The following is a 14,154-nucleotide window of genomic DNA, read 5'->3' as shown; positions in this document are numbered from 1 at the left end:
TTTTTTTTTATCAGTTTTAAGTGTTATGTGATGTTTCCTGTATGAAGTCCATCTGGCTGTTTGGTTTAGACGTGTTTGTTTTCAACAGGTTTTTGTGATGGTAATGATGCATCAGCCACCCCAGAGGAGAGATGTAAATCACCAACTTCAGGTAAAGATGCCCTCATTGTATGACAGGATTTACTGGTAAAACATGAAGAGCATGAATTATGCTAGTTTTATAATGAGTTGATTGACAGACCTTTAAAGGAACAGTTCACTCAAAAAATGAAGCTTTTGTCTTGATTTACTCGCCCTTGTGTTGTTCCAAACACGTGTTTCTTTCTTTTGTGGAAAATAAAAGGAGACCTTAGGCAGAAAGTGTTTGTTTTTGATAAATCACCACCCACTTTCATTTTATACGGCCAAGCTCCAAAAAACATGTTCTTTTTGTCAAAATCCTTTATCCCTGAAGCATGTTTTATTATATAATATTGTGCTGGTTTTAACCCCGTCAGAAACCTTTTTTTATGTAGTGAACACTCTCAGGGTTCCCACGCGGCGGCGTCCTGGAAAATGAAAGACCAATTTTCCAGTCCTGGAAAACACATGGAAAATGGGAAAAAAAGTTAAATGTCCTGGAAACGTTTGCGTTGTCCTGGAAAATAATTTTAAATTATTATTTGCATTCAAACACATTTAGCTTCAATTCAATTCAATTCAATTCAATCAACTTTATTGATCCCACACGGGGCAATTGGTTAAGAGCAGCGTGTCAACAACAATAAATAATACAAATCACACACATTATCCACACAAGTAACAAGTTCATCGCACACATACATAACGTACAGCAGTACAAGTTCATCATTATGTGCATTTTTCCTTTCTCCAGGAACTTTATGCGGAATTTAAGAGTTTAATCGCATAAGGAATAAAAGATTTAGAATGACGATTGGTCTTACATGCCGGGAGCGCGTAGCGACGCCCAGAAGGCAACAGAGAGAATTCACCTGCCAGAGCATGGTCCGGGGCGGCCAGGATGCTCATTGCCTTCCGCAGTATTTGCTGGTTACAGAAGACATTTAGGTCTCTCTGTTTCACACCGATAATTTTAGAACAAATCTTTACAATATTATTCAGGCTATTCCTGTCTTTGATGCTCAAATTATGAAACCAGCAGATTGAAGAAAAATTTAAAAGACTCTCAATAAAAGACTGATAAAATCTGCACAGGATGACCGGTGAGACGGAGAAAGTATTTAGTCTGCGAAGAAGGTGAATTCTCTGTTGCCCTTTCTTTACAATGGTAGCACTGTTAAGATCAAATCTAAGATGCTCATCAAAAACAGTGCCCAAGTATTTATATGAGGAGACAATTTCAACCTTAGCATTGTGTATAGTGCTGTTAAAAACTGTATCTCGATTTCGCCCGAAGTCAATAATTATTTCTTTAGTTTTGGATACATTTAGTTCTAAACAATGGTTATCGCACCATGAGATGAATTCATTTAGAGCATTTCCATGATCAGATGATGGCCTCTGTAATAGTGACAGCAACACAGTGTCGTCGGAAAATTTAACCAGGTAGCTGTTCTCCTGGGTACTTCTACAATCATTTGTGTACATAATAAAAAAAAGGGGTGAAAGGACACCCCCTTGAGGAAGTCCTGTGGAGAGCAGTAAGGGATCTGATAATTTGCCGTTTACTGATACCCTCTGTTCTCTGTCGGTTAAGAAATTTAAAATCCATGAAACAAGTTGATGAGGCAGGTTAAAATCACTTAACATCTTATTAATTAAAATACATGGTTGTACGGTATTAAAAGCTGACGAAAAATCTGCAAACAGAAGCCTTGCGTGTGATTTTGGTTTATCTAAGTGCTTGTATATGCTGTTCAAAATAAACAACTTTGCGTCTTCCACTCCCCTCCCTGCTTGATAAGCGAATTGCAGGGGATCTAATCTCTCTTCTACATACGTTTGCATACAATTTTTAATGATTTTTTCAAATATCTTCATAATTAACGAAGTTAGAGCAACAGGCCTAAAATCGTTAAGTGTCCCTGGTTTGCTAATCTTTTTAGGAATTGGAATCACTATGGAGGATTTCCAAAGAGTGGGAACCACACTACACTTCAGTGACATCAGAAATATGTGCTGGAATACGCTGCTCAGCTGATCAGCACAATAGCGCAGTGTCCGCCCGCAAAGCAAATCGGGACCAGGTGCCTTCCTTATATTTACTCTCTTCAGATGGTCCCTAACGCATTCTTGACTGATTGTGACCTCATTTTGAGACAATATTGTTTCTCCTATACAAGTAATGTTTCTAGAAGGGTCATTTTTTTCAAAGCGAGAATAGAAAGTATTAAAAACGTTCGGGAGATTAGCGTCATTTGTCCCCATAATTGTTATAGGTTTCCTACTGTCTCCATTTCCCTGGGTGACTGAGGACATTTCTTTAATTCCCCTCCAAGCTGCCCGAAGATCTCCACTACTATACTTGTGCTCTATCTTATCTTTATACGCCCTTTTTGCTTTTCTTATCCCGTTCCTTACTTCTCTATTAATTTCTTTCTTTTCCTGGCTACTCCCTGTATAAAAAATACGTTTCTTTTTATTTAGAACGCTCTTTAATTCTTTAGTAACCCATGGTTTGTTGTTAGGGAATATTGTTATATTTTTACATGGGATATGACTATCGACACAGAAAGATATATAAGATGTCACAGTTTGTGTTAGTACATTTAAATCATTGCAGGAGCTGTAAAACACGTCCCAGTCTGTACATTCAAAACATGCCTGTAAGCTGGCAATGCTATTATCTGTCCAGCATTTCACTGTTTTTACAGACTTCTCCTGTCGCTTGCAGATGGGACTATAAGTAGGTATCAGGAGAACACTGTTATGGTACGATGCACCAAAAGCAGGTTTGGGCATGGATTTAAAAGCGCCGGGTACTGAGCCTAGGCACAAGTCAAGAGTGGTGTTGTTTTTAGTTGTTGCGCAGGTGATATACTGCTCGTAAGTTTTTAATGTCTTGTGAATCTGGCAATGGTTAAAATCTCCCATAATAAACTTTGGAGCATCGGGTGATATAGCATCGAGTCTGTTAGTCACTTCTGAGATTACGTGAGCAGCTGAGGAGGCGTTTGCACGCGGGTGTATATACACCAAGGTGAAGAATAGCTGTGGAAACTCCCTTGGAAGATAGAAGGGGCGAAGAGAGATAGATAGTAGCTCGAGGTCAGGAGTACAGATTTCCTCTCGAACAGTAACGGTGTTACAGTACCTCTCATTGATGTAGAAGCAGACTCCTCCCCCAGTGGATTTGTTTGTTGTTACAGGTGACCGATCCATGCGCACCGGGCACCCGAAGCCACTAATGCGCAGATCCTCATCCCTGTCAGCCTCTCCCAACCACGTCTCCGTGAAAGCCAGCATGCATGTGTCTCTAAAGTCGCGCTTAAACTTAGCATGAGCCTCTAGTTCATCGACTTTGTTACGGATGGATTGTACGTTAGAGAGAAGAATGGAGGGGAGCGGAGGGAGCCGGCTTCTATCGGCCAACCCGCATCTCCTTAGTCGGCGTTGGACACCCCCTCTCCTACCTCTCTTCCTTCGATGATTTTTGGGAGCTTTGTCGATATCCTCTGTTCCCACACTGTCCTTGCTGCAAGCCAGATAAGGGCTGTTGTCCCTAGTAGCGGGTGCAAATGGACGGAGTTCGAGCAATAGCTCACGGGAGTAAATAATCCTGTGACCAGCCCCGCCGTCGTCATCGCTTCCCCAGGTAAAACGATTAAGAAGTGTGATCAGAACGATCAAGTAGATGCAATTCATGGCTCCGGGTTGACAAAATGTTTTAAAGTTTAAAAGTGCGCATCAATGTAAACATGTACTTAAGAACATAAACAAACATAAACAAACAAGCGTTCGGCATTCACGCTGCTCATGGGTCGCACATCCGGTTGAGCGCCCCACATTCAGGTCAAATGGATAGAGCTTTACAAAAGGTCTATCCATTTCAGCAATATAATTGACAAAAACGGTTACAAAGATTTGATAGATCAAAATAATTTTTTATTTTGATCAAAAACACATAACTCATCAGTTTGTATTTCCAGAGCAAAAACAGTTTTTAAAAACCTGATATTAGATCTTCTATACATTTTTCTCACCAAGAAAATGGCCACGGAAGCTGGCATGACATACAACAAACAAATCAAGCTCCACAAATTAAAAAATACAACATTTTGTCTATATTTCATTTTTGTTGACGCTACACAATATCTGAGATTAATCCAAAATTTTAGACCATAAGTCATTATTAATTTTCTTATTACGTAAGATTTACTTGCACTGAATTTGAAAAGTGCAGCTTGCATCTATAGCATTATATCAACATGAGGGCGAGTTTATGAAAGACAAAATGTTTGTGTGGACTGTGCCTTTTAAAGTGAAATATGTAATTTCCCATGGCTTGGACCAGCTGGTAGTCCCACCAAGCTCATGCTTATCCTCTGGAAGTTCCTTTTGGTGAGGCAGAAATTACACACTGCAACTTAAAGACAGACATATTGACAAACACTGCAATGCCAGAGCATTGGATGTGAAGCTCCATTATAGTTGAAAAGTCTTTAGCACAGCGAAAAATGAAAACAATTCTGCAAGCATCATCAGCATTCAAGTCAGGTGTGCTGACCAAGGGAATTTAATTTACAAGGAATTCGACTTTGATATGCAGATAGTTGCCAAAAGTTACATAAGACCCCATTGGCTGTATCACATTATTATGCAGACTGTGTTGTTGCTATAGGCTCCGGTTCACCATGCAATTCTGATGAAGACAGCAAACACAAGTTCATTGACAAGGGTACAGTACATTTACACACCCATTTTCTGTCTTAGAAAAGCCTTTATTTTCTTTGATTTGGTTCTCTTCAACACATTTTCCAGTGATGTCCAAAAGCAAGCGGATATCCAAGAATGTTGCCAATGACTTTGGTACTGTATAATGTTTATATTACGGCAGTCTGGGTCTCTCAGTTTCTGTGCTAATGGGCTCTTGTGCACTAACCAAATGAACTAACCAAACAAATTAAAAGGGGTTTGCTTAAGTGCATAGTAGAGCTGGACTTGAGCTTTGTGCATCTGTTGCTTGGTGGTTAAGTGCGGCTAAAAATGGTGGACCAGTTTAACTTTTTACAAAGTCAACTTTCTTAATGTACATAACCTCATGTTACTCTAAGGAGATTTTTTTTCTTCTTCTTTTCCCTGAAATGGATTATAAATGCTGCACATGTTGACTTTATACTGTTTTAAGATTTAAAATGTTTTTATTCTCATAATATCAAAATTGAATCTCCTTGCAGGAATGCTTTTTTCTAACCTTGTTTAACATTACAGGCTTTTACTCTGCTCTGCTGCATTTCAAGGGTAAAAATACACCGGGCAATGGAAATGATGTTAGACTTTTAACACATCTCTGATTTTGAATCGTATGTTTACTCACAGATTTCTACTGAACATCTGAAATCATAGATCTACATATGAGCGATTACACACACACACACACACACACACACACACACACACACACACACACACACACACACACACACACACACACACACACACACACACACACACACACACACACGTCAGAGAGAAATGAGGCTCATGGTGTTCTGACTCTGGATCGGTGCTGGTTTCATTGCCACTAATCTCAATGCAATTTTCTGGGCATGATCAATTTGCTTCTGAATGTAACATACTAAATAAACAAATGTCTCTTTTTAAGGGCTCATGGCTGCTCTGTAGCTTTATTCTACATCATGATCCTCCAACTTAATCTTAACCTGCTGATTTCTGTCCTCTTTGACCCGTTGATTCATCCTTATTTAACATTTTAGTAACAATGATTTCCCAGATATGAACGGCTTTGATTTTATGTTCAGAACAATGTTTTCTTTTTTCCAGCTAAGATATCCCGGAAAATTAGCATGATTGCTGATCAGAAAGATGGTAAGCGTTTGTTCTCTCACTTTAGTTTCTAGGAGTAGCTGTGCATCTTTTGCAGTCTTCCACGCTTATGTAAACTGGGCGATATTTTAAGCATCAGATTGAAAGGGCAGCTCTTGAAGTAGCGGTGTACTAATACGGTGTTCTCAACCCTAATGAGCTGCATCACTGTCTAGGGGTTGAACGACTTCAGATTTTTTTAAAGTCTAAATTTATGTGATGAAAGTCGTGTCGACGTCGACTCGTCGCTGATTAACAAATAAGCCTTGAGCCGAGACTTGAATGCGGGTTGCCTTGTGCACCGCTATGGCATATTGACACAGCGCTGCCCACAAGGCTATTGCTCCTACTTAACAGCTTATCTTTACCAGTTCTTTTGTCTTTGGGTCGTTACATTTCTCACAGATTTCTGCTCGTTCTAAATCAGATTCAAAGAAAGCAGCACAGTAAAGATATGAATGCATGAATGAGAGAGCGATTGCGTGTGAATTAAATGTACCTGGCATCGTCTCTCTTCTAATAGTGAAGCTGTAGGTTTAAGTTACTAAGAAATATATACTAGAACTTCAGTTTCTAAACTATTTTATTGATAAATCACAGAACAGCTGACAATACATTTCTGTACTACGGAATGATTCGGTGTGTGTGTGATCTGCGCGTGAGTTATGCTACTATCTGTATGTGTGTGCGTTACAATGCAGCAGCCCATTTAGAACAGCGATTAACTTACATGTACAATAAGCTGTTTAAAACATGACAATTTTTAGCATCCAGATGGTATAATCAAACATATCTCGTGGCACTCTCTCAGAGAGACATTTTAACTGTTGGAAACAGAGAGTAATAGTGGACTTCAAAGATTTCTTATCCTATTGCGCCCTCTATAGGCCATGATCAGCGACTAGTCGACGCCAAGCTTTAAAGCGACATGGCAGAGCATTAAAGTCTGTGCAAGCCCTAGTGTCTACCTATATCATCTAAATTATTATACATCTACATAAACTATCTCCATGAAATCTGGTCTGGTTTGTAGCGTATTCTGGCCTAGAACCGCCTTAGTAAGTCACAGTTTTGTTTTTACGTTGAGTTTGAATCAATCTAAAATAGTTGTCACTACAATAATAAATGGAGTAATTTTCGCAGGCAATAAACAACTTTAAATCCTACGCAATTTCAGAGGTACTCCAGGTATTGTAGACCTATAATATATGTAGGTCTATATAGATTGTAGACTTGCATGCATGATTGTTGGTACAAATGTATTTAGGTGCAATTTATACATGAGCTAGCTAGTTAAACTTTACGCTCACTGTTCTGCGTGTAGAAAGGAGGGTACGCCGCCACTGCTCTCTCCCTGCTAAGAAACAACCGAGTTGTGTGAAGGAAATGAAGAGGAAACACACAGCGTCTTTCCGTGAGACCTCACTATGTGACCTCAGTGAGTGGCCCTGTTACAGGCTGACCTGACCTGCCCTGATTTGGACTGGTTCATACTAACTCACTGGAGCTTACCGTGTGCAGTTTGTCTGTTGTCTTGAATGAGGGTGCGACTAATGTTTAATTCCTCACCTTTTTTTCACAGTTTTATTTTAAACTGATTACAGATTAAGGTTTAATATTCTTAGTGCAACACACAAGTTGCACAAAAAAATTCTTTCATCATCCCGAAACAAAGCAGATTATGGATTTTGGCCTCATAATACCGTTCACATTTGCTGTGTAATCCTTGGATTCCTAATGATGTGATCGTAGCACACTTTATATTTTTCAGCTGGTTGTCTACAGCTGTATCAGACCAGCAATAACTCGTGTCGTATTAACTTCTCCATCTTTGTTTAGCTAGTGACTTTTATGAGCTGTTGTTGTTGTGTGATTTACTAACCAATTGCAGACATTTTACAGGTGAATCTCACAGACCAATAAGCTTCATCAAGAGTCATGTTTCACTAAAAATTCAAAAGAAGAAAATCATATGATTTCATGATTAAACTTAGAAGATATTCAGTACAACAAACTCTTATGTATAATTATTTGTATTGATAATTATTTTATTCATTTCGAAATCGAAAATTCTTTATATTTTGGGATGAAACATGAGCCATGAGTTTTGGTGAGATTCATTGCTTTTTGAATTTGCATTTATACTAAAAATTACTGTTATATAGGTTTGCCAGAAATGCATCTGATTGTCTGAGAGTCAAATGAAACCACAAAACAATGTTCTGTAGCTGGTGACTGCTAGTTTTGTGGAAATGTGTGATTTCCATGCGATGGTTTGTGTCCAGTACCTGTATGTTTTACTCATTCCTCACTACATATTTTATAAGAATATCCTCAATATACTGAATGAACTGCTTTTGGTTTCAGGTGTCCAGACTTGATTTTACTTGATAGCGTCATGTTAATTGTCCACTTCTGTTGTCTTTTTGTCCCTGATGGTTCTCAGATGCCAGGGACAACTCGTTCAGCCGCTCGCGCAGCTCCAGTGTGACCAGCATCGACAGAGAGTCACGTGAGGTCGTTTCCTCCTTATACTTTTGTGACTCCCTTACCAAGAAGAGTGAGACGTTGGCAGTGCCCAGCCTGTGGGTGGGCACCTCATTGGGCGGCATGATGGCCATCACCCTCACTGTGCCCTCCACGCCAGAGCAGAGGATGCAACAGCCTGTGGGCGTCTCTTTCTGTGGTAAGACTTGCTTTACATCTGTGTGTAAAAAGTTCGTTTTTCTTCAATTTTCTGTCTTCCATTAAAAAAAGGATGTCTAAACAATTTACTTCATACAAATGTGAACAATTCCATGTTTATTAAACTTTTAATAATAGGGCCCTATGCATTTTTTCCCCCTGAAATTCTGTTTGTTTTTCGGTTATTTTAATTCTTTATTTTTTATTTCATAATTTTTTTAAATGTAAACAAATAAAAATTTTGGTAAACAAATTGCTGCACAACAGAGGTTTACTGTTTAAATTAAATCATGGAATGAAAAGTTTAGATATTCCTTAAAAAACAATGGTTTAATAAACAATGTTTTATTATTATTGGTAGTATTGATTAAGTGTCAAACGCGAAACGCAAGTAACTTTGTGGGTGGATCCCGGGCGCTGTTGCTATTATACCGGCGGGATCAATGACTCTTGTGACAATGACAAATGACAAATCTAAATTGGGTTGGTCTGAAGTAGCTACATTACTCGGTGTGGTTTGGGCGTAACGTGCAATAAACCAATCAGAGCGTCATCTCACATTCCTTTTAAGAGCAGGTGCGCTTGCTCCATGGCGGATTGCTATTATAACGGCGGATTCGCAGGCGAACGCAAGATGATCGTGTTACTATTACATGATAGTAAAGTTGATTTTGCAGTCTTCAGAATTTTGTTTCCTGGTTCTTGACGGACAACCCACGTGGTCAGATATCCTTATATACCGATGTGTCTTGCCACTATTGATCAAACAGGTTTGATCCGTCATTACTACAATTAGCCTGAATAATTTGGGTAAATGTGTAAGCTAGATTTATGCCTATTTTTTCAAATCTTCATGACACCACAATGATTTCTCTCGTGTGGTAATATTTGTCCTTGTAATTGTGTATGGTTTGCAAAAATATGAACTGCTGCGTCTGTGTAGATGAGAGAAGCAAAGTGTATGCGCGTTGTGCACACGCTACATTATTGCCAAGCATGCACCCTTAAAATAGCATCTGAATAACGCGCCACTGACTTTAGACTAGGTTTTTCCTGGTCTGTGACGGAATTGTTTTCTCAAACTGCAAAATAGCGCCAGGGAACGTTTGCGCCGGAACAAGCCGCCTCTTTTCACTGAAATGTTCCACGTTATACTGTAAAATCCGTTTTTATGACTATTTCGAAATTCCATCTGCTTTTTTCGCATAGTGAAAATCACTATTGATGGAAAAATACACTTTTTGGTTTGCCGCTTTCTGCCTTCACAGGTTCAGTAGTGCGCTTGAAAGGAGGCATTCTGCGCATGGCCCAGCTGGATGCCAGCGGGACCCTTCTGCCCCACGTTTATGAGCCCTGGTTTGAGCCTAACGCCCCTGAGGAAGAGAGAGAACCGCCACGGAGACGCCGGCCCACCTCCCTTCCTTCATCTCAGGAGAACCAGGACTGTCAGTACGTTGTGGTTTGCTCAGAGAAACAGGCTAAGGTGGTGGCGCTGCCGTCCCTAAACTGCATCTACGAGCACAACATCACTGAGGCCTCCTTCGTGCTCAGAGCTGATGTGGTGACGATGACCTCCGGGGTCGGCTTGGCCTGTTTCTGTGCCAATGGCCACATCATGACCCTCAGGTAAAGTAAAAGACCGTACATTCAATGCCACTGAATATTCTTTTCCTCTTTGTTTTTTCTTCCTTAACCTGTGAACCATCTGTTTTCAGTTTGCCCAGCCTGCGGCCACTGCTGGATGTGAACTACCTTCCTCTGACGGACATGAGGATAGCCAGAACCTTCTGTTTCTCAAACCAAGGCCAGGCCCTGTACCTCACATCGCCCACTGAGATCCAAAGAATCACCTATAGCCAGGAAACCTGTGATAACCTGCAGGTCAGAATGTGCCCGTTATTCTTTTATGTGTGCAGGATGATTCAAATCCCATTCATTATAGAAAGTGATTTTTAGCGACAACATATAAACCTTTTAATTCAGACTATGGCTGCATGATAATGGTTGAACTGATCACAATTATTTTGCTAAAATTTTTTATTCGTTACACAGATTACCAAAGACGTTAGTGTTACCATGAAGCGTGAATTAAATAGGTTGTTCTGTGTTTTTTTGTAATGACATATGTGACCCTGGATCACAAAACCAGTCACAAGTCGCACGGGTATATTTGTGGCAATAGCCAACAATACATTGTATGGGTCAAAATGATAAATTTTTCTTTTATGTCAAAAATCACTAGGATATTAAGTAAAGATCATGATCCATGAAGATATTTAGTAAATTTCCTACCGTAAATATATAAAACATTTATTTTTGTTAGTGAATGCAGCACAGTCGTGAACTTAAATAGACAACTTTAAAGGCGATTTTCTCAATGTTTCGTTTTTTTTTGCACCCTCAGATGTTCAAATAGTTGTATCTCGACCAAATATGGTCATATCCTAACAAACCACACATCATGGATTATTTATTCAGCTTTCAAATTATGTAGAAATCTCAATTTCAGAAAATTGACCCATGTGACTGGTTTTATGGTCCAGGGTCACATAAAATAATATGATTTATAATGAATGACTATAGGTCTATACAATAGTTTTACCATTGTGTTATTAATTATTTATTTCATTTTCATAACAACAATCAATCAAATAAATAAACAAACAAACAAACAAAACCCCACAGCAATACAATAATAAGACAAGAATAATAGTGCAGTGTAGACAGTCAATCAGTAAATGGAGACTTCATACAACTGCAAAGATTTGATATGCTCTAAAAAGCATAGCCAAATTCCTTCATAAAGGCTGTATACACACAGTCTGTCTTGTTTCTTGTTTTGAAATGTGATTATTCTTGGAGTGGTTCATGGCTTGTCTTTATTGAAGAATGTAGAAAATGAATGGGAAAAATACTTCTAGGAACCAAAGCACCTTAAGAGTGCTTTTATTTGCAGTGCCTTTAAAGACTCAGACATAGGTTGTATTACATCAGTCTTCATATCCATTTATTGTGAGGTGCTCATTTTTTGCAGGAGATGCTTGGAGAGCTGTTTACCCCAGTGGAGACACCAGAGGCTCCGAACAGAGGCTTCTTCAAGGGCTTATTTGGAGGCGGCGCTCAGTCCTTGGACAGAGAGGACCTGTGTAAGTATTATTCTGTCATTTACACTATGTTTCTTAAATCACTAAATAGAAGAAGCGATCTGATGTTAAAATTCTGATTGTTTTGGCTGATATCTATACTGTTTTCATTCAAATGTTCATTTAGTCCAATATCCATGTCCATTTTCAATCAAACTTTTAAAAAACTTAATAATAAAAAATGTCAATGTATAGTACACTTAAACGCGTTTAAAATTAATTTAAATATATGAATATAACTCATTATTTTTTATTATTAATACATTAAATAAAAAAATTTGCACCACCTCTCTTGTACGTATTCTGTGTTTGTTTTGGAGCGGCCAAAGCCATTTCTCATTGCGCTGAGAAATACAGACTGAACTGCGGTTCAAAACACCCAACCGCTTCATGAATTTAGGATACGCAAATTACATCTCTCAGTTGGATTATGAAAACCAGTGTTGCTAATAAAGTGTTGATGGATGACGATTGTAATGAAGGTAAAGATGGCGTCGAACTAGACACGTGCGAGTCCGTTATGTGCACAAACCGTGTATGTGTGCTCTCGGCTCACTGATCGGTATAACATCGTATTTCTGCATGAACAGTTCAATGTATTTGCGTAGTTGTCAAAATGAATCAAATGAATCCGTTTCATAACAGATGTTCGCCGAAGAAGCTTACTTGTGGAAGTTTGTGAGGATCAATGGGGTTTATGGACACGTGCATCAGTCGCTCCAAACATAGACAAAAGAAAATCATGTTCTGTACGATCAGTAAATCTAAAGCGCTTCTCATTTTGCGAAAAATGAAGAAAACTGTGCAGCGTTTAAAGGTCATTTCTATTGATTGACATCAAACAGTTTACCAGAATTTTGGTTCTGATGTGTGAATTGTATCTTAATGGTAAAAAGACAGAACACCGTTGCTTGTGTGAGCAGCTCAATTGTGTATTTACCTGAAAAGTAAATCTGGTAATATTATGATAATTTTCCATATTTAATGTGTGAAAGGACCTACTGTATTGATGGCAAAAAATATATATATATATGTTTTTTAAGAGTATAAGGAAGAACAATATAATGAATCTCACAAAAAGAAAAAGCCATATTTCATCCCAAAATAAAATGAAAAATATTTTAGTTTTTAGGCACAATAAGATTTTTTTTTTAATTGTGGCAATTAAGCAGATTTCACTCCAAATTCTCATTATGTAATGCAGAATTTGTTTTATCCTCATGTATTCTTTCCCTTACTATATCCTATATACATTTTTCTCTTTTATTCACACATTTCTTGATATTTTATTATATTTAATATGTTCTATATTATATTATATATCCATAATTCCTTGTTGGTTCTGTTTCTGGGATGAGGAACAAAGAAAAACATTTCACTACATTACATCATATATGTATGTGACAAATAAGGATGTCTTTTCATACTTTAAAACTGATACGGTCAGACATTTGGCTAGTTTCAAGATCTCTCGTTTTGTTCTGTCTGCAGTTGGAGAGGTGACTGCTGGGAAGGCTTCACGCAGCCTGGCGCAGCACATCCCAGGTCCAGGTGGCATGGAGGGCATGAAGGGGGCCGCGTCAGGTGTGGTGGGAGAGTTGGCACGGGCCAGGATAGCTCTGGATGAGAGAGGGCAGAAACTAGGCGAGCTGGAGGAGAGGACAGCGGCCATGATGTCCAGCGCAGACTCCTTCTCCAAACACGCACATGATGTGAGATGATCTCTTGTGATTCAACATGCAAATTTCATGCGAAATCAAGCAAGCTTGCTTCTTTTTTTTGTTTCCGCAATTGTTCTGCAAAAAAATGTTAACCTGAAGGGGGGGAAAGCAATATTAGCTTAAAAAAAACCTGGTCATTTAAAGTCCAAACAAATAAATCCGAACACGTTCAAGTGTCCTACCACTGCATTGCAGTGAATTGCATTGTGGTTTGTACCAGGACACCTGGTTTTATGTGAGTGTTTTAAAAGGAAAGAACATTTCTGTTACAATGCTCATTTGAGCGACAGATAGGGTAATATTTAATATTGAATGATATCTCCCAATCATTCCTCACGGCATACACTTGCCTATTGCCATTTAAACCGGTTCTCTTCCAAAAGCTGCAAGAGAGACACAGCTGGGTCATTCCTGCAGCTCGGTGGAGTTTATATCCCCATTACACAGTACTGCATATTTTACATAAAATGTTAGTAAACTTTCATGCCACATGGTTTATTTATGCATAGATGTACTAATAACAAAAAGTAATAATGACTAGTATCTAAGAATCATTGATTTTACATTTTTACAAATTCAAAGGAAAATTCCCTTGTTTT

At 38.7% G+C, this 14,154-nt stretch overlaps 1 protein-coding gene across 1 annotated transcript in view; it reads left to right on the top strand.

Annotated features, from left to right (window-relative positions):
• Positions 1–13,555, top strand: part of stxbp5b (syntaxin binding protein 5b (tomosyn)) — a gene marked incomplete at its 3' end in the record, with an annotated part of 45,879 nt that extends 32,324 nt beyond the window's left edge. Inside the window, exons 20-29 of the mRNA XM_079632144.1 lie at positions 89–151; positions 4,802–4,858; positions 4,942–4,989; positions 5,965–6,009; positions 7,331–7,444; positions 8,453–8,692; positions 9,960–10,317; positions 10,407–10,572; positions 11,726–11,837; positions 13,326–13,555. Coding sequence (XP_079488270.1) covers positions 89–151; positions 4,802–4,858; positions 4,942–4,989; positions 5,965–6,009; positions 7,331–7,444; positions 8,453–8,692; positions 9,960–10,317; positions 10,407–10,572; positions 11,726–11,837; positions 13,326–13,555 — 1,433 coding nt within the window. The remainder of the gene's footprint in view (positions 1–88; positions 152–4,801; positions 4,859–4,941; positions 4,990–5,964; positions 6,010–7,330; positions 7,445–8,452; positions 8,693–9,959; positions 10,318–10,406; positions 10,573–11,725; positions 11,838–13,325) is intronic.
• Between the last annotated feature and the right edge of the window lie 599 nt (positions 13,556–14,154).

Source organism: Phoxinus phoxinus (genome assembly GCF_949152265.1).
Source record: "Phoxinus phoxinus genome assembly, chromosome: 13".
Classification (NCBI taxonomy): domain Eukaryota; kingdom Metazoa; phylum Chordata; class Actinopteri; order Cypriniformes; family Leuciscidae; genus Phoxinus; species Phoxinus phoxinus.
This window is presented reverse-complemented; position numbering and strand designations above follow the sequence as displayed.